The sequence below is a fragment of the Ranitomeya imitator genome, chromosome 1 (assembly GCF_032444005.1).
Source record: "Ranitomeya imitator isolate aRanImi1 chromosome 1, aRanImi1.pri, whole genome shotgun sequence".
Lineage (NCBI taxonomy): Eukaryota > Metazoa > Chordata > Amphibia > Anura > Dendrobatidae > Ranitomeya > Ranitomeya imitator.
In genome coordinates, this window is record NC_091282.1 from 385508778 (window position 1) to 385535909 (window position 27132).

The following is a 27132-nucleotide window of genomic DNA, read 5'->3' on the forward strand; positions in this document are numbered from 1 at the left end:
ACCCATTGGTGGCATTATCTAGTGTCTAGACACTAGACCCACCCTCTTCTATTCATTGGTGGTATTATCTAGTGTCTAGACACTAAATTGTGTTGAAAGATGACATCATTGTTTGACAACGCATGCGTTGTAAAACGCTGCGTTTTTTTGAAAAACGCACAAAACGCTGCGTTTTACGACGCATCCGTTCGACGCATGCGTCAAAAATGGTGTGTTTTTGCGTGCGTTTCCGATGCGTCGTGCGTTGCGTCGGCGACGCTGCGTCGCATGACGCTAATGTGAACGTAGCCTAACTTGTACATAAAGTGATAGCGCTGACATTTATGGTGCCTTATGTTAGTGATATATGGCTGTTGACCATGGAAGGGGATTACTGGCAGTAATACAGTATAAGCAGGCTGTTACTGAATGTACCTGGATACGGAGGAATGCTCAGTATGAGCGTATGGGCGTCCAGGATACAAAAACTGCTGCAGAGGTTGTATGCTGCAAGAGGGAGGAGAGAGGAGGAGAAAACGCAGGTAACATATACAGTCATGGCCAAAAGTATTGACACCCCTGCAATTCTGTCAGATAATACTCATTTTCTTCCTGAAAATGATTGCAAACACAAATTCTTTGGTATTATCTTCATTTAATTTGTCTTAAGTGAAAAAACTCAAAAGAGAATGAAGCAAATAGCAAAACATTGATCATTTCACACACAACTCCAAAAATGGTCCAGACAAAAGTATTGGCACCCTCAGCCTAATACTTGGTTGCACAACCTTTAGCCAAAATAACTGCGACCAACCGCTTCCGGTAACAGTCAATGAGTTTCTTACAATGCTCTACTGGAATTTTAGACAATTCTTCTTTGGTAAACTGCTCCAGGTCCCTGATATTTGAAGGGTACCTTCTCCAAACTGCCATTTTTAGATCTCTCCACAGGTGTTCTATGGGATTCAGGTCTGGACTCATTGCTGGCCACCTTAGAAATCTCCAGTGCTTTCTCTCAAACCATTTTTTAGTGCTTTTTGAAGTGTGTTTTGGGTCATTGTCCTGCTGGAAGACCCATGACCTCTGAGGGAGACCCAGCTTTCTCACACTGGGCCCTACATTATGCTGCAAAATTTGTTGGTAGTCTTCAGACTTCATAATGCCATGCACACGGTCAAGCAGTCAAGTGCCAGAGGCAACAAAGCAACCCCAAAACATCAGGGAACCTCCGCCATGTTTGACTGTAGGGACCGTGTTCTTTTCTTTGAATGCCTCTTTTTTTTCTCCTGTAAACTGTGTTGATGCCTTTGCCCATAAAGCTCTACTTTTGTCTCATCTGACCATAGAACATTCTTCCAAAACGTTTTAGGCTTTTTGAGGTAAGTGTTGGCGAACTCCAGCCTGGCTTTTTTATGTCTCGGGGTAAGAAGTGGGGTCTTCCTGGGTCTCCTACCATACAGTCCCTTTTCATTCAGACGCCGACGGATAGTACGGGTTGACACTGTTTTACCCTAGGACTGCAGGGCAGCTTGAACTTGTTTGGATGTTAGTCGACGTTCTTTATCCAACATCAGCACAATCTTGCGTTGAAATATCTTGTCAATTTTTCTTTTCCGCCCACATCTAGGGAGGTTAGCCACAGTGCCATGGGCTTTAAATTTCTTGATGACACTACGCACGGTAGACATAGGAACATTCAGGTCTTTGGAGATGGACTTGTAGCCTTGAGATTGCTCATACTTCCTCACAATTTGGTTTCTCAAGTCCTCAGACAGTTCTTTGGTCTTCTTTCTTTTCTCCATGCTCAATGTGGTACACACAAGGACACAGGACAGAGGTCGAGTCAACTTTAATCCATGTCAACTGGCTGCAAGTGTGATTTAGTTATTGCCAACACCTGTTATGTGCCACAGGTAAGTTACAGGTGCTGTTAATTACACAAATTAGAGAAGCATCACATGATTTTTCGAACAGTGCCAATAGTTTTGTCCACCTCCTTTTTTATGTTTGGTGTGGAATTATATCCATTTTGGCTTTAGGACGATTCTTTTTGTGTTTTTACATTTAAGACAAATTAAATGAAGATAATACCAAATAATTTGTGTTTGCAATAATTTTCAGGAAGAAAATGAGTATTATCTGACAGAATTGCAGGGGTGTCAATACTTTTGGCCATGACTGTACTGGCTTATGTGAAAGGCTGTGGGGAGCTGAAAAGTCCAGCACTATTATGCCATATACCTGTAGGACTGTTAGACCCCAACCAAACACGAGAGCGCATTGGGTCAGGAGCAAATTAATTGCGGGAGGACAGCGCTGAAATGAAGGTGTGCAGCAGTTGGGTATGGAGGATGGCAGGGAGTGCGGCCGTGGCCTCATATCCCCATATAACCTGTGTCTGGGTCTGAGTGAGGAGAGTGCGCCGTGCAGCAGGAGGGACCCAGTTAGAAGATACGTCATAGTGGTCATGTGACTGCGTCTATACGGAGTGCGCATGGGTAGAATACGTTTAGAAGAGCCCAGACTGAGAAGTCTATGTGGCTATGTTATAGCCTGCGTGAGCTTATGTATATGAAGTTAGTGGGCCCTGTGAGTCCTGCTAAGTGAGGGGGAAGGCTATATTGGCAGTATAACCAGGGCAATAGAAGGGAAGGTAACCAAAATGTCGTATTAAAAGCGTCTATATAGTTATAAGGATTTATACTATACCATAAGTGTCAGCGGTGCCCAGTGATTTTAATGGTGCAAAGATTAACGATTCTATAATATAAAGAGAAGAGGTTAGGTATACAGGGCACAATTTTATACAATCCAAACAATATATTGTACCACAATATTAATCAACATATATACATATTTACAAAAAAGCTGTTACGTCATATTCCCTGTTGAGCCCTTTTGGCTCCAGAGTCTGCAGTGTGAATATCCAAAATGCTTCTTTTTTCTAAAGGGTTTTGATCCTGTTTTGGCCTCTCCTGTTGGGATCAATTTGTTCCAGAACCTGGAACCTGAGTTGTGAGATATTATTTTTTTTTTTTCATGCAAGTGGTATGGAAGGGGCAAATGTTTTTTTTTTTTTTTTTTTTACAGCGGATGGTAGATTTGTGCTGTGATATCCGATCTCTGAAAAATCTCTAAAAACCCTTAATTGGGATTCCTTGACCTGTATGAGGGTGAAAGGTTTTGAGGCCTTTTTGTACATTGTTGCATTGTAGGCAAATGAGGCAAGGGAAAGTACCCTGTTTTTGAGTCTGTAAAAAGGTTTGCTTGGATGTGATGGTTTTGGAGCCCATGTCTGCCTTAACTAATCTGTCCCTTAAATTCTTTGCCCTGCGAAAACAGGGGAGGAAGGGTAGTTTAAATTCTGGGATAGCAGGGTAGCTTTTATTTAATACGATCCAGTGATGTCTGATGGTAGTGTGTATTAAATTAGAGAAGGGGTGGAAGGTACTTACGAATGGGATGCGTTTGCCACTGTCATTTGTCCTGGTAGACGCACTATTGTCTGGCCTCAGCAAGTACCTTTGGTGGATAACCCCTGTTGGAAAACTTGTCCTGCATCTCTGCCAATCTAGTTATTTTTGTATTCTCATCTGAAACTATCCTGCTTACCTGTTGGAATTGAGATTTATTAATGGCGTTCTTTATAGAGGGAGGATGACGGCTGTTTCGATCAGTGGGTTTGGTGAATCGATCAATAGATAATTCACCATTGTCCCCTCTACAGACCGAAGTGTCCAGAACCAGAAAGCTATTACGCTCCATGTTATGTTGTAGTGAGAACTTCAATTCTGGCTGGACATTATTATGATGCCTAACCGAGAAAAAGGAGCAGCATCCATACCAGGTGAATCGTGTCCAAAAACGGTCTTTATTAAGCCATATAAAAGATACAACGTTTCGGCCAAATTGGCCTTTGTCAAGGCCAATTTGGCCGAAACGTTGTATCTTTTATATGGCTGAATAAAGACCGTTTTTGGACACAATTCACCTGGTATGGATGCTGCTCCTTTTTCTCTGCTTGTGATTTTGGGTCCGATTGGATCCTTGGACTCCTGAGCGTGCATCCCTCATCCGAGTGCTGGTGGTTGACTTTTTCTATGTGATTATTATGATGCCTGTCAAAGTGTAGGAGTGAGTCAATGGGGCCATCCCAGATGCAAAAGATGTCATCTATATACCTACGCCAAATCCTTGAGTGGGCCTGAAACAAAGGATGGGTGTATTCAAAATTGTTTTCTAAAGATGACATGTAGGCAATAGCATAATGGGGCGCTACATTTGAGCCCATAGCAGTGCCCTGCTGTTGAATGTAAAAGGTGTCTCCAAACATAAAATTATTTTCCTTGAGGACCAGGTCTAATAGATCTGCAAAAAACTTTCATATTTTGTTGTCAATGCCCGCTTCACTGAGTAATGTCAGTAGCTAACATGCCTTTCTCATGTAATGGATGTACACAAACTACTAACATCCCATGTTACGAGCAATGAGGAAGTGGGGAGAGGGCCCAATGCCTTAATGAGTTTTGAAAACTCATTTGTATCCTGAATGAACGACCTAGTAAGTTTGACCAATGGTGTAAGGATCTTCTCTAGTGCTATAGCTAGAGCTGCCAGGATGGAGTCAGTAAGTGACACTATTGGATGCCCAGGTGGTTTGAACAATCTTTTATGTATTTATGGCAAGACCTAAAAGGTGGGGGTGATTGGATCAGTTTTAATGAGGAAACTTCAGAGTTTATTATCTATAGTGCCCTCCCGTTCATGGAAATCCAAAATAGTTTTAATTTTTTGGGCTATTTTGTTAAGGGGGTTATGTGGTAGATTTGTGTCATTGAATTGTCTATAGGCTTCTTCCAAATAGTATGTCCTGTCCATTATCACTGTAGCCCCCTCCTTGTCGGCTGGTTTAATTACTAGTGATTTATCTGAGGATAGCTGCTCGAAGGATTATCTCTCTGATGGCGTGCGGTTGGTCTGAAAATGAAATTTCCCAAGGTGTACATCCCAATGAAAGTTGTCAATGTCCGTTTCAACCAGAGAAATAAAGGTTTCAATTGGCGGACTGTTTTTGGGAGGCATAAAGGAGCTTGAAGATTGAAGACCCAGATCGCGAAGGCCAAGGAGAGAAGGGGCTTCCTGAGATGATGTATCCACCAGAGGTGGCTGTTGAAAAATGGACACGTAGTTGGAGGTTGTGGAAGAACCTCTGTAGGTCCATATTAAGCTCAAAAGAATTGAACTTACATGCTGAACAGAAGGATAACCCCTTTCTGAAGTAAGAATAATTGTGCAGTGTCCAAGTTTTTGGAGGAAATGTTGATCACCAGTGGGAGTTGCCTACCTGTGATCTGGTCGGCATTTGGCTTCTCGAGTCCCCAGCAGCATTGCCCCCCCCCCTCGCCTCGTCTTCCTTTTGATCGTCCCCGGTTGTTTCCTAAAATAATATTGGAAGTGTGAGTCCTTGAGGTACCGGGCTTGCTGTTGGCTGAGCCAGAGGAACTTGGGGAAGTCTGCCGCCTGAAGGAACGTTGAGAATCTCACCACTGATATACTCTGTTCTGATCACAGTCTTCGGTGTCAATCAAAAATTTGGACCACTTCTTCTTCTCCAGGTCCGACCTGTGTATGCGTAGCTTCCTAATTTTTCGTTTTGCGTTCTGGAAAAGCCTTCTGGGACATCGTGCTTGTTAACTGATTTTCGATTGCACATATTTGAGAATTCACTGTATCCAGGTTTTGTTGCAAATATGACAAGGTTAGCGTCATCAGATCAGCGGAACATTTATTGAAGATATGTTCAAACTTGGTACAATATTCCTTGTCGTCCCTAAAAAATGTAGGTGGCAGGGGGACCCGCAAGCCTCTTGAGATCCGTTGTACCAGAAGATATTTGGCTAATGTAATGATATGTAATTCAAGGTTGGCTGGTCTTTTGGATTCTCATTCTAAATCCCTGTTCTTGATTTCTTGCGTGGGTATTTGGAGGAAGTCGCTCGACGCAGTCACTTTGGATAGAATTTCGGCTGTCTCTGTTGCGTTATAGGAAAATGTTCCAATCGACATCTATGGTGCTCATGTGCGGAAAAATGGAATAATAAAGGAAAAACAAGGCACTCTGTAGAAAAAGTGCTTCTGGTGCTCAAATCAGCTATCCAACCCGGGTCGGAGTTGCACTATTTCTACAGCGTGCCATGTTTTTCTTTATTACAGTATATACTCGAGTATAAGCCGACCAGAGTATAAGCCGAGACCCCTAATTTTGCCACAAAAAAACTGGGAAAACTTAATGACTCGAGTATGAGCCTAGGGTGGAAAATGCAGCAGCTACCGGTAAATGTCAAAAATAAAAATAGATACTAATAAAAGTAAAATTAAATGAGACATCAGTAGGTTAAGTGCTTTTGAATATTCATATTGAATCAGGAGCCCCATATAATGCTCCATACAGTTCATGATGGGCCCCATAAGATGCCCCATACCATGCTCCATACAGTTTGATGGGCCCCATAAGATGCTCCATATACACATTTGCCCCGTATAATGCTCCACAAATGCTGATTATGCCCCCATAAGATGCTCCATAGAGATATTTGCCCCATATATTCTGCACAAAAGCGGATTATGGCCCCATAAGATGCTCCATAGAAATATTTGCCCCATATAACGCTGCACATGGCCCCATAAGATGCTCATTAGAGATACTTGCCTCATATAATGCTCCACAAATGCTGATTATGGCCCCACAAGATGCTCCATACAGACATTTGCCCCATATGCTGTTGCTGCGATTAAAAAAATCACATACTCACCTCTCGTCGCTCAGGACCCCAGCACTTGTGATATTCACCTGTCCCCCGTTCCACTGCCAAACGCTGCTGTGTCTTCCGCGTCCTCTGCACTGACTGTTCAGGCAGAGGGCGTCGCGCACACTAATCGCGTCATCGCGCCCTCTGACCTGAGCGTCACTGTAGAGGATGCGGAAGACGGAGCGGTGCTGACAGTGGTACAGGGGACAGGTGAGTATCGCGCACTGCCCCCGTCATACTCACCTGCTCCTGGCACGGTCCCTGCATGACATGTCCCTGGTTCTCCGGGCGCTGACAGTTTCCTCCTGTATTGAGTGGTCACATGGTGACAGGTACATGCATATACTTGTAGGATCAACCACGAGACAGCAAAAATGCTAATCACAAAAATTAAAGTTTTATTTGACACACCAAAGGAAAAACAGACAGAACACACTATTAAAAACATTTAAAACTTGTTCCACATTGAACAATCAGTTAGATCCAAATGGCATATAATAAATGACAATCAATACATATAGCAAAAAATGCCCGGCTTCGAAGTATAATTAAATACAAAAAGAGTCCATAGTTTATACTTCCTATTTTTCTATTTTTCAATGCACTAGGTTATAATATATACCAATCAGAGTGGACTCTGGTAGTCCATAGGGCATAGGCAGCACCTCACAATGTGGTGATTACAATCCGAAACCATTAAATGCTGGAACCGAATGCCCTCATACATATATAAATTCCTGTTGGTGTGGGCATCCACATAGAGTCTTGCATAAAGGGTGTCCCAGGGCACAGATTAACACATGAATACTCCCTTTAACCCTGAGGGTAACAGAAAAACAAAAGGTACACTGCCTAAATGGCGAGTTGGTCATACTCCACCCTATACCGTCTCCAAGTCCACTACCGTCATCATGGTCCTAAGTGCACTGTTACAGTCCGGGCATAATAGCTGGACCCACGCGTTCCGACACACCCTGTGTCTTTCTCAAGGTGGTACTTTCTGAGATTAACTAAATGTGTCTATTTATAGATACCTTAAATTATGTTCATGTTACAGCTGTGAGACACAGCTCCGCAAGCATGCAGATGAATCTGTGCGCTGCTACCCCGGAAGTGGAGTTCACAGGTCACATGGGTTGCTGACGCCGAGAGCGGAGTAGTAGAAGACGCCTTCCACAGAGTTTCGTATTGTGGAGTGCGCCTGCGCACCCATTCACATCTCAGAATCACCCACACGGCTTAGTTTTTAGCGAAGGGCACCTACAGTGAGGTGCCCCAATAGCCAATAGTACTTCCACGTTTATTACACCAATATTTTACTCATTTTGTAGGTGCTTTAGGAGACGATCCTCCCTCGTATAGAGTGCGCACGCGTACTCCTTTGGCGTCCGTATGGGCGCAAATAGCGCATCCATACCACCACTGACTGCATGCAGCGAAGCTCCTCCCCTGTATCGAGGAATAACGGCGCCCAGTCAGCCCATGTGGGCGCATATGGCATGAATGCCAGCGCTAGATGCGTACAAGAAGTTCACCCCTTGCTTATATATTCGCGAGCGCTTATACTACATAGAGAGCGCTCCAAGTACATACCCCCCAGAGTGCCATAGGTATGCATCATCACTAAGGGCCTGTGTGGGCGCAAGTGGCGTAGGACCCGACGTAAAGTACGTCCAGCAAAATTACCCCTACGCCTAGAATGCGTACACATCTTCAGTCCGCCTAGGGCGCCACAGCATACTGTCCCCACGATCTATAATACGCATACTTGGTCGCCCAAGCCTCAATGGGCTCGGGCGGCTTAAGTGCTATCAGTAGGTGCGTACAGTAGCATTGCCCCAGTATCCTACATGCGCAAGCGCCTTACTCCTGTTAGAGGTGTTTAAAATACAAACCCCCCCCATCCCAATAGACGAGCATCGTTAAACAGAACCCATGTGGGCTCAGGTGGCGCATGTGGTCGAGTCAAATATGTACAATAGGGGTTTAACCCTTTGCCATACTTGCGCATAGCCTTATTCCTAACTATGGGCGCTCAAGATAAAGATCCCACAGTATACAAAAGTACACATCTAAACACTTTGAGCCCATGTAGGCGCACATGACCTGAACACTAACACTAAATGCGCATAGCAGTCTTACCCCTATCATCATGGGTAGACAAGCCTACATTGGCAAGAAAATTAGAAGAGACTTCATTATCAAAAAGGCCATCCATCCCCCCCCCCATTGGGGGTTACAAACATTAGTGAACTGGCAGAGGGTGCTCATTCCCTATAGACCTGCCGTTAACCCCCATAGAGCTTTCAGTCCATGCATAACTCAGTTTTAGATTCTTGAGTGCTCCTGGTTTCAATGCAGTGTCAGATGCGGGTCCGTCTTCTTCTCCCATCCTTGGTCCATAATTTTGTTTAGAACTAAAAAAGGGGGAGACAAGACATCAGGAGGGAGAAAAAACCTAAATAAATGTAAATAAATGAAAAAATGATAATTAAGGGGAAGACAAACGGGGAGGGGGAGGAAGAAGAAAAGGGGGGGATATACACCAGTATAATAGAACCCCCCATATATACCCAGAAGTGTGTCCGTCTAGACCCCACTCTAAACTATTTTCTTCTATAAAAGCCTGAGTACAGTAGCTCCTCATTGAGGCCCTGCGGTACTAGGCAGTCCAGTTCATAAATCCATCTTGCCTCACGGCAGAGGAGGTCCTCCACTGGATCCCCCCCTCTAATGTTGGTATTCACTTTCTCTAAACCCATGACTCTCAGAGACGCTCCTGACCCTGCATGTACCTCTAGAAAGTGTTTTGCCACTGAGGTAATAACCTTACCCCTGGACCTGTCTGTCCTAGCAGTGGCTATATTGGACAGATGCTGCTGGGTCCTGCGTCGGAGCTCCTGAGTGGTTTGTCCCACATAGATCTTATCGCAGCTGCAGATCAGTGCATAAATCAGATTCCGCGTGCGGCAGTTGAAGTATGCCCTCGACTGCACCCGCGCCGGAAGGTTGTGAACCTTTACCCCCTCTCCAGCAATCATGCGTGGACAGATAGAACAGCTTCCACAAGGGAAAGAGCCCTTGGTCGAGTGGCTCGTTTCAGTTTTGGTGGTGGGGCGTCTAATGTGACTATTAGTCAGGTGATCTTTTAAGTTCCTTGCCCTTCTTGCTGGATGATTGCTGGAGAGGGGGTACAGTATGCTGTGGCGCCCTAGGCGGACTGAAGATGTGTACGCATTCTAGGCGTAGGGGTAATTTTGCTGGACGTACTTTACGTCGGGTCCTACGCCACTTGCGCCCACACAGGCCCTTAGTGATGATGCATACCTATGGCACTCTGGGGGGTATGTACTTGGAGCGCTCTCTATGTAGTATAAGCGCTCGCGAATATATAAGCAAGGGGTGAACTTCTTGTACGCATCTAGCGCTGGCATTCATGCCATATGCGCCCACATGGGCTCCATCTAACTGCACCTGCCCAATGCATACAGGGGGGGTGGAGCGCCGAGCGCTGCTGGCTGACTGTGGGCGCCGTTATTCCTCGATACAGGGGAGGAGCTTCGCTGCATGCAGTCAGTGGTGGTATGGATGCGCTATTTGCGCCCATACGGACGCCAAAGGAGTATGCGTGCGCACTCTATACGAGGGAGGATCGTCTCCTAAAGCACCTACAAAATGAGTAAAATATTGGTGTAATAAACGTGGAAGTACTATTGGCTATTGGGGCACCTCACTGTAGGTGCCCTTCGCTAAAAACTAAGCCGTGTGGGTGATTCTGAGATGTGAATGGGTGCGCAGGCGCACTCCACAATACGAAACTCTGTGGGAGGCGTCTTCTACTACTCCGCTCTCGGCGTCAGCAACCCATGTGACCTGTGAACTCCACTTCCGGGGTAGCAGCGCACAGATTCATCTGCATGCTTGCGGAGCTGTGTCTCACAGCTGTAACATGAACATAATTTAAGGTATCTATAAATAGACACATTTAGTTAATCTCAGACAGTACCACCTTGAGAAAGACACAGGGTGTGTCGGAACGCGTGGGTCCAGCTATTATGCCCGGACTGTAACAGTGCACTTAGGACCATGATGACGGTAGTGGACTTGGAGACGGTATAGGGTGGAGTATGACCAACTCGCCATTTAGGCAGTGTACCTTTTGTTTTTCTGTTACCCTCAGGGTTAAAGGGAGTATTCATGTGTTAATCTGTGCCCTGGGACACCCTTTATGCAAGACTCTATGTGGATGCCCACACCAACAGGAATTTATATATGTATGAGGGCATTCGGTTCCAGCATTTAATGGTTTCAGATTGTAATCACCACATTGTGAGGTGCTGCCTATGCCCTATGGACTACCAGAGTCCACTCTGATTGGTATATATTATAACCTAGTGCATTGAAAAATAGAAAAATAGGAAGTATAAACTATGGACTCTTTTTGTATTTAATTATACTTCGAAGCCGGGCATTTTTTGCTATATGTATTGATTGTCATTTATTATATGCCATTTGGATCTAACTGATTGTTCAATGTGGAACAAGTTTTAAATGTTTTTAATAGTGTGTTCTGTCTGTTTTTTCTTTGGTGTGTCAAATAAAACTTTAATTTTTGTGATTAGCATTTTGCTGTCTCGTGGTTGATCCTACAAGTATATGCATGTACCTGTCTCTTTTTGGTTTCTGCGGTATTTTTTTACATGCATGGTAGTGATCCCTGACAAGTTATCATAGTACTATATGCGATGGTGCCCACTTAAACAGCTCTTTTTCAGGAGTGGTCACATGGTACCGCTCATTACAGTAATGAGTATGCGGCTCCACCCCTATGGCAGTGGAGTCGGGTCCATATTCATTACTGTAATGAGCGGTACCATGTGACCGCTCAATACAGGAAGAAGCTGCCGGCGCCCGGAGAACCAGGGACGTGCAGGGAACGTGCCAGGAGCAGGTGAGTATTATTAGACAGCTGCCGCTCCCCCTCCCCTGCCGACCCCTGGGAATGACTCGAGTATAAGCCGAGAGGGGCAATTTCAGCCTGAAAAAATGGGCTGAAATTCTCGGCTTATACTCGAAAGTCACTTCAAATGTAATGTGGTCCTTACAAAAATTGGCTTTGTAAATGTTATTGAATGATCATTCTCAAATTTGATTTGCATAAAGTAGACATGTGGAAAATGTTATTTATTAATGATTTTGTGTGAAATAACATTCTGGTTTAAGGGCATGAAAAATTCTGATATCGCAAACGCAAAAAATATTGGCCTAAATTTACCACTATTGTAAAGTACAATGTGTCGCCAAAAAAGAATCTGAGTCAGTGGGATCTGTTGAAGCGTTCCAGAGTTATTACCTCATAAAGTGACAGTTGTCACAATTGTGGCCTGGTCAGGAAGGTGAAAATGGGCCAGGGGTTCAAAGCCGTACCCTCATTAAATTGCTACCAATAACTACAAATTTAAAAAAGCAACTAACAGGAAAATGATGGCTATAGCCAGAAAAAAAAAATATAAGGCTGCTGAATGGAACAAAATATAAATGGCATACTAAAGTGAGAGATAGTAAATTGCCTTCACCATATGTGTTAGAAAAGTTTATAGTGTGATTTAGCGTTCAGTCGTCGGTGTATGGCTTTGCCTCTTAAGCAGTTTTCTGCATGATACTAAAAGTGCCAAAACTCAGTGGGGTTGGCAGAACCATAATTTATCTCCAGCAGCACCCCTTAGTAGTTGCACAATGACCAGTATAAAGCATGCAAAGAATCTCTGATACTATTATAATGAAGACAACTTCTTAACAGGCAAAGACATACACCAAAAACCGCTTAAAAGCAGCAACCTGATGCTACCAATAACTTTTAGAATGTTAAACTGGCAAAATACAGGTCCTTCTCAAAAAATTAGCATATAGTGTTAAATTTCATTATTTACCATAATGTAATGATTACAATTAAACTTTCATATATTATAGATTCATTATCCACCAACTGAAATTTGTCAGGTCTTTTATTGTTTTAATACTGATGATTTTGGCATACAACTCCTGATAACCCAAAAAACCTGTCTCAATAAATTAGCATATCAAGAAAAGGTTCTCTAAACGACCTATTACCCTAATCTTCTGAATCAACTAATTAACTCTAAACACATGCAAAAGATACCTGAGGCTTTTATAAACTCCCTGCCTGGTTCATTACTCAAAACCCCCATCATGGGTAAGACTAGCGACCTGACAGCTGTCAAGAAGGCCATCATTGACACCCTCAAGCAAGAGGGTAAGACCCAGAAAGAAATTTCTCAACAAATAGGCTGTTCCCAGAGTGCTGTATCAAGGCACCTCAATGGTAAGTCTGTTGGAAGGAAACAATGTGGCAGAAAACGCTGTACAACGAGAAGGAGACCGGACCCTGAGGAAGATTGTGGAGAAGAACCGATTCCAGACCTTGGGGAACCTGAGGAAGCAGTGGACTGAGTCTGGTGTGGAAACATCCAGAGCCACCGTGCACAGGCGTGTGCAGGAAATGGGCTACAGGTGCCGCATTCCCCAGGTAAAGCCACTTTTGAGCTACAGAGAAGCAGCACTGGACTGTTGCTAAGTGGTCCCAAGTACTTTTTTCTGATGAAAGCAAATTTTGCATGTCATTCGGAAATCAAGGTGCCAGAGTCTGGAGGAAGACTGGGGAGAAGGAAATGCCAAAATGCCTGAAGTCCAGTGTCAAGTACCCACAGTCAGTGATGGTGTGGGGTGCCATGTCAGCTGCTGGTGTTGGTCCACTGTGTTTCATCAAGGGCAGGGTCAATGTAGCTAGCTATCAGGAGATTTTGGAGCACTTCATGCTTCCATCGGCTGAAATGCTTTATGGAGATGAAGATTTCATTTTTCAGCACGACCTGGCACCTGCTCACAGTGCCAAAACCAATGGTAAATGGTTTACTGACCATGGTATTACTGTGCTCAATTGGCCTGCTAACTCTCCTGACCTGAACCCCATAGAGAATCTGTGGGATATTGTGAAGAGAAAGTTGAGAGACGCAAGACCCAACACTCTGGATGAGCTTAAGGCCGCTATTGAAGCATCCTGGGCCTCCATAACATCTCAGCAGTGTCACAGGCTGATTGCCTCCATGCCACGCCGCATTGAAGCAGTCATTTCTGCCAAAGGATTCCCGACCAAGTATTGAGTGCATAACTGAACATTATTATTTGTTGGTTTTTTTGTTTGTTATTAAAAAACACTTTTATTTGATTGGATGGGTGAAATATGCTAATTTATTGAGACAGGTTTTTTGGGTTATCAGGAGTTGTATGCCAAAATCATCAGTATTAAAACAATAAAAGACCTGACAAATTTCAGTTGGTGGATAATGAATCTATAATATATGAAAGTTTAATTGTAATCATTACATTATGGTAAATAATGAAATTTAACACTATATACTAATTTTTTGAGAAGGACCTGTATTTGGGTGAAGAATTTTTTCAATAACTGGAAACCTGATGGTGGATTCACTTTTAACATGCTGACATCAGTTTATTCTAGGAGTTATATGCATTGCTTTTAAGTGGGTTCCTAACCATCCGCTCCATGTGATCCCGCCCCCTGGCAGACATCTTAAACAATTATCTTTTATAAATCACTTCTCCCTGTATGGCAATTAGTGCCAAGCAGTGTGATGGGTGGATATGGACCACTTTTTGTGCCAGTTAACTAGCCTGGACCCTGTGATTTAATTTGGCTTTACCTAACCCAGCCCCTCTGCCATTGATTGATTGATTGATTGATTGATTGAATTTGAAAGATGATAATCAAATGGTTCAATAACTGGATATGGACTACTTTTGCCACTGGTAAAAGGGAGCATAGAGCGGAACATCAGGAATCTTAATTAGGAGACAAATAATGTGCTGACAGATTAATAACTAGATACCTGATGACCAATCCCCTTTTTAAAGGAAAAATAACCCCATCAATGGCCGAAACGTGCGTCGGGGGTGACACTGACGCGATCTGGGTCCTGGCTAACTAAACATACTGTTATGCTTTGATACAATTCTGTATATGCTGCTATTTGATTATAACACTCTTGGGTTATCTGCTTAAAGAGTGTGTGCATTTTTCTGTATGGTCACTACACTTTTGGGTTACCAGCATACAGAGCATTGATCACAATACTAGATCTGATATATCTATCTATCTATCTATTATATATATATATATATATATATATATATATATATATATATATATATATATATATATATATATATATATATATATATATATATATATAATCAGACTAAATAATACCATTTGCTATAATTTATTTGCATTGCTTTGTATGTGGTCACAATCCCAGGAGGTATTCCAACACCAGTCAGTATCTATTTTTCATTAAGTGTTTCTGTATTTTGCTGTATTTTGCACATTGCAATCATTAACCTCTACCTTTTGTGTGCTGTCTACCAAGCTGAATATATTCCTGTCGCAATTTGCACCTTGCAAAAATCTACTTCACCATACTGATGTGTTCACTTTGATTATACAAAATTTACCTAAATTATATACGGTACTCTATTTACCGTATGTACTCTAGTATAAGCCGAGTTTTTCAGCACATTTTTTATGCTGAAAAAGCCCCCCTCAGCTTATACCCGAGCGAGGGTCCCACAACACAGAGGAGCAGCGGGTCACAGGATGCAGGAGTCTAAAGCATGTGCCCACTGCTAAATAGAAATTAATAGTCGCAGCCGCCGGCTTCCTGCAGCTGCCGTTGATCACATGTGCCTGCTACTTAAGAGAATGACTATTCAATGCCCTCCACTCCCATGGGCGAAGAGAACAGTGAATATTCATTCCCTTTAGTAGTGGTCACATGTGATTGCCCGGCAGCTGCAGCAAGCCAGCGGCTATTTCTGTGCTCGCTGTTAAAGAGCAATGAATATTCACTGCCCTCCGTGCACATAATCCCGGCGTGGAGATCAGTGAGTATTCCGGCTGCTGTCCTCTGCTTGTAGGCAGTGTATGATGTCACTTCCATGCGCTGCTTACAAGCATAAATCAGCTGCTGGCATTGGATCAAGACGCTGCGAGGGAGTGCAGGGAACCGAAGTAGGATGGTTTCTTTTTTTGTAATGGTTTTTCTGATGGGTGCCATGCATACCAGTGTAGGGATGAGGAGGCCATGCATGCCAGGATGGGGGATGAGGGGGCTGTACATGCCAGGATGGGGGATGAGGGGACATTCATGCCAGGATTATACTTTAGTCAATAAGTTTTCCCATTGTTTTGTGGTAAAATTAGGTGCCTCAGCTTATGCTCGAGTGTATATACTGTATATGTATTTTCTTCATACTTTAGGACCCGTACACAATAATTGTTCACTATCCATTGTGGTATATTGCTCAAAATATTTTATCTACGTAGTGCAGTTAGCATCTACCATGAAGATAGAGATATTATTTATTTGCTATTATTGCAGTTCCTATTGCTGTGTTATTGGCCATATGTATTTACCCTGGACACATTTTGGTTAAATTTTGTAGTTTTTGTCTATTATCTTGGCATCTCCTTATTTTATGTGTTTTTATAATCCTTGTGTCAAAATAAAATGTATTCATTTAACCCGGATGTTTGTTTGGATGACCTTTTTTCTTTGTTAGTTGTTTGTACAAGTGGGACTCCTTGTTAATGCCTAGGTCTTTTTAGGTTTATATAACCTATGAAAAAAAAAGTTGTTGCTTTTTTAAAAAACATTTTTTTTTAATTTTTTTTTAACTACACTACCATTTGAGGGCTGTTCGTGGCCTGTTTTGTTTTTTGTCTGTGTGTATATGGATATTTAATAAAATATAGCCTTGTATTGATATTTCTATCTGTGGTAATTACTTTTGTATTTTAATGTCAATAGAATTCAAAGGAAGATGAAGATGAAGATGACAACCATTACAATTTCCGCAAATCTATCAATGATATCACATCTCAGCTGGAAATCAACTTTGGAAGTCTTTCTCGTCCAGCACGTGGAGGAAGAGGTGGAGGTCGTGGACGTTTTAGAAGAGAGGAGGCATTGCCTTATGAAGTTTCTAATGTATGTATGTCATTTGGGATTCTCAGCAGATTTTCCTCAATGAAAAGTTTTTGTTTTATGCGAACGTAGGGTAGGTGCAGGCAAGCATATAAGTGCTTCTCATAAAATTAGAATATCAAAAAGTTAATTTATCTCAGTTCAATATAAAAAGTGAAACTCATATATTCTATACTCATCAAAAATGCAGTGATCTATTTCAAATGTTTGTGTTAATCTTGATGATTGTGGCCAATGACAATTTTGTTAATCTTGACGATTATAGCCAATGAAAACCCAGAAGTCATTATCTCAGTAAATTAGAATACTTTATAACACCAACTTGAAAAATTATTTTAAAATCTGAAATGTTGGCCTACTAAAATGTTTGTTCACTAAATGCACTCAATACTTGGTTGGAGCTCATTTTGCATCAATTACTGCATCAATGTGGCATGGAGCCGATCAGCCTGTGGCACTGCTGGGGTGTTATGGAAGCCCAGGTTGCTTTAATAGCAGCCTTCAGCTCGTCTGCATTGTTGGGTCTGGTGTCTCTCGTCTTCCTTTTGACAGTACCCCATAGATTCTCTCTGAGGTTAAGGTCAGGCGATTTTGCTGGCCAATCAAGCAAAGTGGGGGAAAAAGTATTTATTTAGTCAGCCACTAACTGTGCAAGTTCTCCAACTTAAAAAGATGAGAGAGGCCTGTATTTGACATCATAGGTAGACCACAACTATGAAAGTCAAAAAAAGAAAATAAATCCAGAAAATCATTGTCCGATTTGGCAAGATTTATTTTGCAATTTACAGACTTACAGAAAATGTTTGACCACTGTCTTTACCAAAAAAGGATATACCACCCCTAGCAAAAATTATGGCCTTGGAGGATTTTCATTCAGTTGTTTAATTTTGTAGAAAAAAAGCAGATCAGACATGACAGTCATTTCAAATGGCAACTTTCTGGCTTTAAAAAATACTAAAAGAAATCGAGAACAAAAAAAGTGGTAGTCAGCAATTCAGTAATTGTTATTCTTTTTAACCAAACATAGGGGAAAAATTATGGAATCACTCAATTCTGAGGAAAAAATTATGGAATCATGAAAAACAAACAAACAAACAAAAAACACTCCAAAACATCACTAGTGTTTTGTTGCACCACCTCTGGCTTTTATTACAGCTTGCAGTCTCTGAGGCATGGACTTAATGAGTGCCAAACAGTACTCTTCATCAATGTGGCTCCAACTTTCTCTGATTGCTGTTGCCAGATCAGCTTTGCAGGTTGGAGCCTTGTCATGGACCATTTTCTTCAACTTCCACCAAAGATTTTCAATTGGATTGAGATTCGGACTATTTGCAGGTTATGACCTTGACCTTATGTGTCTTTTTTCAAGGAATGTTTTCACAGTTTATTCTCTGCGGCAGGATGCATTGTCATCTTGAAAAATTATTTCATCATCCCCAAACATCCTTTCAATTGATGGGATAAGAAAAGTGTCCAAAATATCAACATAAACTTGTGCATGTATTGAAGATGCAATGACAGCCATCTCCCCAGTGCCTTTACCTGACATGCAGTCCCATATCATCAATGACTGTGGAAATTTGCATGTTGTCTTCAGGCAGTCATCTTTATAAATGTCATTGGAACGGCACCAAATAAAAGTTCCAGCATCATCACCTTGCCCAATGCAGATTTGTGATTCATCACTGAATGACTTTCATCCAGTCATCCACGATTGCTTTTCCTTATCCCATTGTAACCTTGTTTTTTTTTTGTTTAGGTGTTAGGGTATGTTCACACTATGCGGTTTTTACTGCGGAACCGCTGCGATTTTGCCGCTGCGGGTCCGCAGCTGTTTTCCATGCAGGGTACAGTACAATGTTACCCTATGGAAAACAAAAACCGCTGTGCCCACATTGCAGAAAATCCCGAAAAAAAAAACGCGCTGAATTGCTGCAGAAAAAAAGGACCATGTCAATTCTTTGTGCAGAATCGCAGCGATTCTGCACCCAAAGAAATGCATTGATCCACTTACTTCCCGCATGGGGCTGTGCACACCATGCGGGAAGTAAGCGGATAATGTGCGGGTTATACCCGGGGTGGAGGAGAGGAGACTCTCCTCCAGGCCCCGGGAACCATATTTGAGTAAAAAAAAAAGAATTAAAATAAAAAAAACATGATATACTCACCTCTGAAGTCTCAGCGCTGCACGCGGCCGTCCGGTCTCAGGTTTGCTATGCGACCAGGACCTGCGGTGACGTCGCGGTCACATGACCGTGACATCACGAAGGTCCTGGTCGCACAGCATCTTTAGAACCGGACCGCCGCCTGCAGCGCCGAGGAGATCGAGACGTCAGAGGGTGAGTATATAATTATTTTATTATTTTTAACCCCTTTACCCCCAAGAGTGGTTTGCACGTTAATGACCGGGCCAATTTTTATAATTCTGACCACTGTCCCTTTGAGGTTATAACTCTGGAACGCTTCAACGGATCCCAGTGAATCTGACATTGTTTTCTTGTGACATATTGTACTTCATGACAATTTCTTGTGACATATTGTACTTCATGACAATGGTAAAATTCTTTGATAGTACCTGCGTTTATTTGTGAAAAAAACGGAAATTTGGCGAAAATTATGAAAATTTCGCAGTTTTCCAACTTTGAATTTTTATGCAATTAAATCAGAGATATGTCACACAACATACTTAATAAGTAACATTTCCCACATGTCTACTTTACATCAGCACAATTTTGGAAACAAAATTTTTTTTTGTTAGGGAGTTATAAGGGTGAAAAGTTGACCAGCAATTTCTCATTTCTACAACACCATTTTTTTTTTTTAGGGACCACATCTCATTTGAAGTCATTTTGAGGGGTCTATATGATAGAAAATACCCAAGTGTGACACCATTCTAAAAACTACACCCCTCAAGGTGCTCAAAACCACATTCAAGAAGTTTATTAACCCTTCTGGTGCTTAACAGGAATTTTTTGAATGTTTAAATAAAAATGAACATTTAACTTTTTTTCACAAAAAATTTAATTCAGCTCCAATTTGTTTTATTTTACCAAGGGTGACAGGAGAAAATGGACCCCAAACATTGTTGTACAATTTGTCCTGAGTACGCCAGTACCCCACATGTGGGGGTAAACCACTGTTTGGGCGCATGGCACAGCTGGGAAGCGAAGGAGCGCCATTTGACTTTTCAATGCAAAATTGACTGGAATTGAGATGGGACGCCATGTTTCGTTTGGAGAGCCACTGATGTGCCCAAAACATTGAAACCCCCCACAAGTGACACCATTTTGGAAAATAGACCCCCTAAGGAACTTATCTAGAGGTGTGGTGAGCACTTTGACCCACCCAGTGCTTCACATAAGTTTATAATGCAGAACCGTAAAAATAAAAAATCATATTTTTTCACAAAAATTATCTTTTCGCTCCCAATTTATTTTTCCAAGGGTAAGAGAAGAAATTGGACCACAAAAGTTGTTGTACAATTTGTCCTGAGTACGCTGATTCCCCATATGTGGGGGTAAACCACTGTTTGGGCGGATGGGAGAGCTCGGAAAGGAAGGAGCGCCGTTTGACTTTTCAATGCAAAATTGACAGGAATTGAGATGAGACGCCATGTTGCGTTTGCAGAGCCCCTAATGTACCTAAATAGTAGAAACCCCTAACAAGTGACACCATTTTGGAAAGTAGACCCCCTAAGGAACTTATCTAGATGTGTGGTGAGCGCTTTGACCCACCAAGGGCTTCACAGAAGTTTATAATGGAGAGCCGTAAAAATAAAACAAAAATTTTTTCCCGCAAAAATTATTTTTTAGCCCCCAGTTTTGTATTTTCCCGAGGGTAACAGGAGAAATTGGACTCCAAAATTTGTTGTCCAATTTGTCCTGAGTGCGCTGATACCCCATATGTGGGGGGGGGGGGGAACCACTGTTTGGGCGCATGGGAGGGCTCGGAAGGGAAGGAGCTCCATTTGGAATGCAGACTTAGATGGAATGGTCTGCAGGTGTCACATTGCATTTGCAGAGCCCCTAATGTACCTAAACAGTAGAAACCCCCCACAAGTGACACCATTTTGGAAACTAGACCCCCTAAGGAACTCATCTAGATGTGTTGAGAGCTTTGAACCCCCAAGTGTTTCACTACAGTTTATAACACAGAGCCGTAAAAATAAAAAATCCTTTTTTTTTTCCCACAAAAATTATTTTTTAGCCCCCAGTTTTGTATTTTCCCAAGGGTAACAGGAGAAATTTGACCCCAACAGTTGTTGTCCTATTTGTCCTGAGTACGCTGATACCCCATATGTTGGGGTAAACCCCTGTTTGGGCACACGGGAGAGCTCGGAAGGGAAGAAGCACTGTTTTACTTTTTCAATGCAGAATTGGCTGGAATTGAGATCGGACGCCATGTCGCTTTTGGAGAGCCCCTGATGTGCCTAAACAGTGGAAACCCCCCAATTATAACTGAAACCCTAATCCAAACACTCCCCTAACCCTAATTCCAACGGTACCCCTAACCACATCTCTAACCCTGACACACCCCTAACCCTAATCCCAACCCTATTCCCAACTGTACATGTAATCTAAACCCTAACTGTAACTTTAGCCCCAACCCAAACTGTAGCCCTAACCCTAGCCCTAACCCTAGCCCTAACCCTAACCCTAGCCCTAACCCTAGCCCTAACCCTAGCCCTAATGGGAAAATGGAAATAAATACATTTTTTTAATTTTTCCCTAACTAAGGGGGTGATGAAGGGGGGTTTGATTTACTTTTATAGTGGGTTTTTTAGCGGATTTTTATGATTGGCAGCCGTCACACACTGAAAGACGCTTTTTATTGCAAAAAATATTTTTTGCGTTGCCACATTTTGAGAGCTATAATTTTTCCATATTTTGGTCCACAGAGTCATTTGAGGTCTTGTTTTTTGCGGGACGAGTTGACGTTTTTATTTTTAACCTTTTCGGGCACGTGGCATTTTTGATCGCTTTTTATTCCGAATTTTGTGAGACAGAATGACCAAAAACCAGCTATTCATGAATTTCTTTTGGGGGAGGCGTTTATACCGTTCCGTGTTTGGTAAAATTGATAAAGCAGTTTTATTCTTCGGGTCAGTACGATTACAGCGACACCTCATTTATATCATTTTTTTATGTTTTGGCGCTTTTATACGATAAAAACTATTTTATAGAAAAAATAATTATTTTGGCATCGCTTTATTCTCACGACTATAACTTTTTTATTTTTTTGCTGATGATGCTGTATGGCGGCTCGTTTTTTGCGGGACAAGATGACGCTTTCAGCGGTACCATAGTTATTTATATCTGTCCTTTTGATCGCGTGTTGTTCCACTTTTTGTTCGGCGGTATGATAATAAAGCGTTGTTTTCTCGGTCTCCCATGACAGCACTACGGAGAGAGGGGATCCGCCCTTCAGGGACAGGAAACCTACAGATAAAAGGGCGGTACCTCTCACTCGCATCAGTTGGTTTCCTGTCCCTGAACAGGGAACCTCTTTCCGGTGGTACCTGTTATGAAGACCGATGGACCGGGACCGGGCGGTCGAGTACCGGCAGCGAGGAGGCTCCTGCCGCGGCTTGTCTTGCTCCCGAAGCTGCCACCGCTGGAACCGAGGGGTTCTTCAGGGTGAGCGGAGGGAGAACGCCGCCGATTCTGACGAGAGGAAGGGGCGCTGGATCACCCGGAGCTCCTGTGCCGATAAGCGCACAGCTCCGGGTGTACTAAGATGGCCGCCGCTCCGGAAATGCGGCAGGACTTCCGGGTCATCGCCGCGCGCATGCGCGGTAGCTTCTCTTCTCCCTGGACGTGACGCAGGACCGGAAGTGCGGGGGAACGCCGGAGGTGGCGCCAAATACAAATAGGGAGATGGTGCACACACAGTTGTCGCACCATCTCCCTGTAAATCATGGAGGACAGCGATCCACAGGAGCTGCAGCCGAGGCAGCAGCACCATAAAAAGACGGACCCTAAGAGCGCCAGGAGTAGGTCTAGCAGCCGCTCTACACAGCGCAGCAGGTCTGCTGCGAAGACTAAATCACCTCCTCGGGAACCTTCTATTCCGGACCCAGGGCCCCCTCCAGAACCGGTACCTGCCTGCACGTCCGAATGGTGAGTGATCTTCGTGAATGTATATATTATAATAGGGCTCCCTCTTCTCCCTTAATAGGGAAAGAAGAAGTTGGAGAAAAGGAAAAACAAATCCTGCCCCATCTGTGACAAAGCCTTACCAGTAGCCTGGGACAAAAAGCTTTGTAAATCATGCATCCAGCGTGTGCTATGTGAGGAGACTCCCGACTTTGCATCAGAGTTAAAAAATATCATTAGATCTGAGGTTCAGAATGCTGTATCTTCCTCCAAAAAAGGGAAAGATAAAGTAAAGGAATCAGTACAATCTCACTCTGTCCGATCCTCGTCTGAGGACGCAGATTCGGACGATTCTGACTCCTCCCTATCCTCCGAGGAAGATTCAGGCCGACATTGTTTTCCACTCGAGGAAGTGGATACCTTAGTGAGAGCAGTTAGGGCTACTATGGGGGTGGAGGAGCCTAAACCTGACAAAACGGCCCAAGACGTAATGTTTGGTGGCTTGGGACAAAAAAAACGGAAAACCTTTCCTCTAAATCCCAATGTCCAATCCCTAATTTAAAAAAGAATGGGAGAAACCAGATAGAAGAAACTCTTCAGTGCCCTCGCTTAAAAGGAAGTATCCCTTCGAAGATGACGCATCCACTTCCTGGGATAAGGCGCCAAAGCTGGATGTAGCGGTGGCAAAAGCCTCGAAAAAATTTGCGCTCCCGTTCGAGAACATGGGTACCCTCAGGGACCCCTTAGATAAGAAAGCAGACACATTTCTTAAAGGGGCATGGGAATCGGCTGGCGGTAGCTTGAGGCCTTCTGTTGCGGCTACCTGCACCTCCAGATCTCTGATGGTGTGGATTGATCAATTAGAAAGTCAAATTAGAGACGGGCTACCCAGGAATAAATTACTGGATTCTATCCCTGCAATTAGAGCAGCAGCAGCATTCCTGGCGGACTCCTCAGCAGACTCCGTACTTTTAACATCTAAGGCCGCTGCTCTCTCCAACGCAGCCAGAAGAACATTATGGCTCAAAAGCTGGCCTGGAGATCTCCAGACAAAGCTAAAACTGTTCTATTCCATGCGAAGGAAATTTTCTGTTTGGAGAAACCCTGGATGACATCCTCCAAAAAGCAGGAGACAAAAAGAAGGGGTTTCCAAATTTGGGGCCAGCCCCATTCAGGCAGTCCTTTCGGAATCAGAGATTTTTCCGCGGCAGACCCCCCAGGGAGCAGAATAAATGGGAAGAAGGCAGGAGAAGGGATAGAGGTTACCTCTTTGGCAATACCTCTCGCGACAAAAAACCCTCCAAATGACATTGTGCCTACGGTGGGGGGAAGACTCACATCATTCCTTCCCGCCTGGAAGAAAATATCCAACAACACCTGGATTCTAAACATAATACAGTACGGTCTAAAAATAGATTTTATTTCTTTTCCTCCCCGAAAGTACATAGAAACGAAAATAAGATCCTCGGTGGCAGAACAAGCAGCTTTAGAGAAAGAAATTATTTCCCTACTGCAAAAATCCGTGATTCAAGAAATCCCTCCTCAGGAAGTAGGAGAAGGTTTTTTCTCCCCTCTTTTTTTAGTACCAAAACCCGATGGGTCCTTTCGGACCATTATAAATCTAAAAAACCTGAACAAATACGTAAAAAATTACAAATTCAAAATGGAAACAATAAAGTCCACCATAAAAATCCTGTTTCCGAATTGCTACATGGTCGTGATAGACCTAACCGATGCATATTATCATGTGCCCATCCACAATCAATCTCAAAAATTCCTAAGATTGGCAGTTCCCATAAAAGGACAATTAAGATTTTTCCAGTACAGAGCTCTTCCGTTCGGAATCTCTGTAGCTCCCCGAATATTCACAAAAATAGTAGCAGAAATGATGGCCCACATAAGGGAACAAAATATATTAATAGTCCCTTACCTAGACGACTTTCTCATCGTAAGCAACTCGGCCCAAAGTTGCAAAGAACAGAGGGACCGGGTGATGACTATTTTGACGGACTTCGGGTGGCTCATAAACTTAAAAAAATTAAAGTTGGAACCCTGTCAGGCACAGGAGTTCCCAGGTCCAACATTAGACTCCCGAGTCCAAGAATGTCGACTTCCAAACCCCAAAAAAGACAACATATTAGCCATGATAACGCGAACTTTTCACCATCCTTCCATGACTCTAAGGAGAGCAATGTCGCTACTAGGCTCTCTGTCCTCATGCCTACCAGCGATACCCTTCGCACAGTTCCACACAAGAGAACTTCAGTGGCACGTACTCGAATGGCAGTCAATACTAAATGACAACTTGGAAGGTCGAATCACCCTGAATTCCTCAGTTATTCATTCCCTTCGTTGGTGGGGGGAGACCCAAAACTTATCAAAGGGAGTTCCTTGGGTGACACAAATATCCCGGGTGATAACAACCGATGCGAGTCCCACAGGGTGGGGGGCTCACATGGGAGACAGAGTGGCTCAGGGAACCTGGTCAGTCCAGGAACTATCAGCATCCTCAAACCAAAAAGAACTTTGGGCAGTGCTTCAGGCTCTTCTTTCTTTTCTGACCCATATTCAGGGACATCACGTCCGAATCTTTTCGGACAACAAAGTGACTGTAGCGTATATAAACCACCAGGGAGGAACAAGGTCTCAGGCACTCATGAGTTCTTCGGCCAAAATTTTCAACCTTGCGTAAGAAAATCTATTATCCCTCTCTGTGCTACACATTCAGGGTTCAAACAACGAGAGAGCAGATTACCTGAGTCGATCACTGTTAAAACAAGGCGAGTGGTCTCTAAACCAATCCATCTACGATCAGATCACAAAAATGTGGGGAGCACCGACAATAGATCTATTCGCCAATCACAAAAACAAAAAGGTGAACAAATTCTGCTCTCTGAACCCGGTAGGGAATCCACAGGCTCTAGATGCCTTTGATTCCGTGGACTCAAAAATTAACTTATGCCTTTCCTCCAACTATTCTGATCCCGGCAGTCATTCGGAAAGTCAGAGAGGACAAAGCGAAAATGATTCTCATAGCCCCGTTCTGGCCAAAAAGGACGTGGTTCTCCTGGCTGAGGATGCTTTCGGTCTCGGACCCATGGGTCCTGCCGAATATTCCAGACCTTCTACATCAAGGGCCGATCTTCCACCCACAGGAATCGAACTTACATTTGACAGCCTGGTTTTTGAACGGGGACTATTAAAAGAAAGGGGTTTCTCAGATAACTTAGTCTCCACGTTGTTAAAAAGTAGAAAACCCATCACTACTAGAATATATGGGAAAACATGGAAAAAATTTCTGTCCGTCTCCAAAGTAAAAGTCCAAGATGGGCCCTCAATTCCTAAAATATTGGAGTTCCTACAAAAAGGTCTGGAACAGGGGTTGTCGGTTAGTACTCTTAAAGTACAAATAGCAGCTCTAGGAGCACTCTACAACCATAATATTGCGGCCAACCCATGGATAATTAGATTCGTTAGGGCGGTGACAAGATCAAAGCCATTAGTCGCTCAGAAAGTGCCCTCATGGGACTTAAATTTAGTCCTTTCGGCGTTAACGGGTCCTCCATTCAAACCCATAGAGACGATTCCCATAAAAACTCTATCACTTAAAACCATTCTCTTGGTAGCGTTAACATCCGCACGCAGAATAAGTGACATTCAAGCCTTATCCTCTAATCCACCCTTCACTAAGATATTAGATGATAGTCACTCTTAGACCTGACCCGGCCTATTTGCCAAAAGTGGCATCAAAGTTCCATAGGTCACAAGAAGTCTCCCTGCCATCCTTTTGTCCAAACCCAAAAAATGAGAAAGAGCAGAACTTCCATAATCTAGACGTCAGAAGGTGCCTAATCCAATATTTAGATTCCACCAGAGAGTATAGGAAGGAAGGCTCTCTGTTTGTCTGTTTCCAGGGTCCCAGAAAAGGATTTCGGGCATCCAAGGGTACTTTGGCGAGGTGGATAAAGGAGGCGATAGGCTTGGCATATTCATCCTCGGGGAATGAGATCCCAGATGGTATAAGAGCACATTCCACAAGAGCAGTAGCTACCTCATGGGCTGAGAGGTCAGAGGTATCAATAGAGCAAATCTGTAAAGCGGCCACCTGGTCATCACCATCGACCTTTTTTAGACACTATAGATTAAATCTAGCCTCTGTGTCTG

General features: G+C 43.2%; 1 protein-coding gene across 1 annotated transcript in view; it reads left to right on the forward strand.

Moving 5' to 3' along the window:
- Positions 1 to 27132, forward strand: part of HABP4 (hyaluronan binding protein 4) — a 246856-nt gene that overhangs the window by 166840 nt on the left and 52884 nt on the right. Inside the window, exon 8 of the mRNA XM_069762075.1 lies at positions 16697 to 16876. Coding sequence (XP_069618176.1) covers positions 16697 to 16876 — 180 coding nt within the window. The remainder of the gene's footprint in view (positions 1 to 16696; positions 16877 to 27132) is intronic.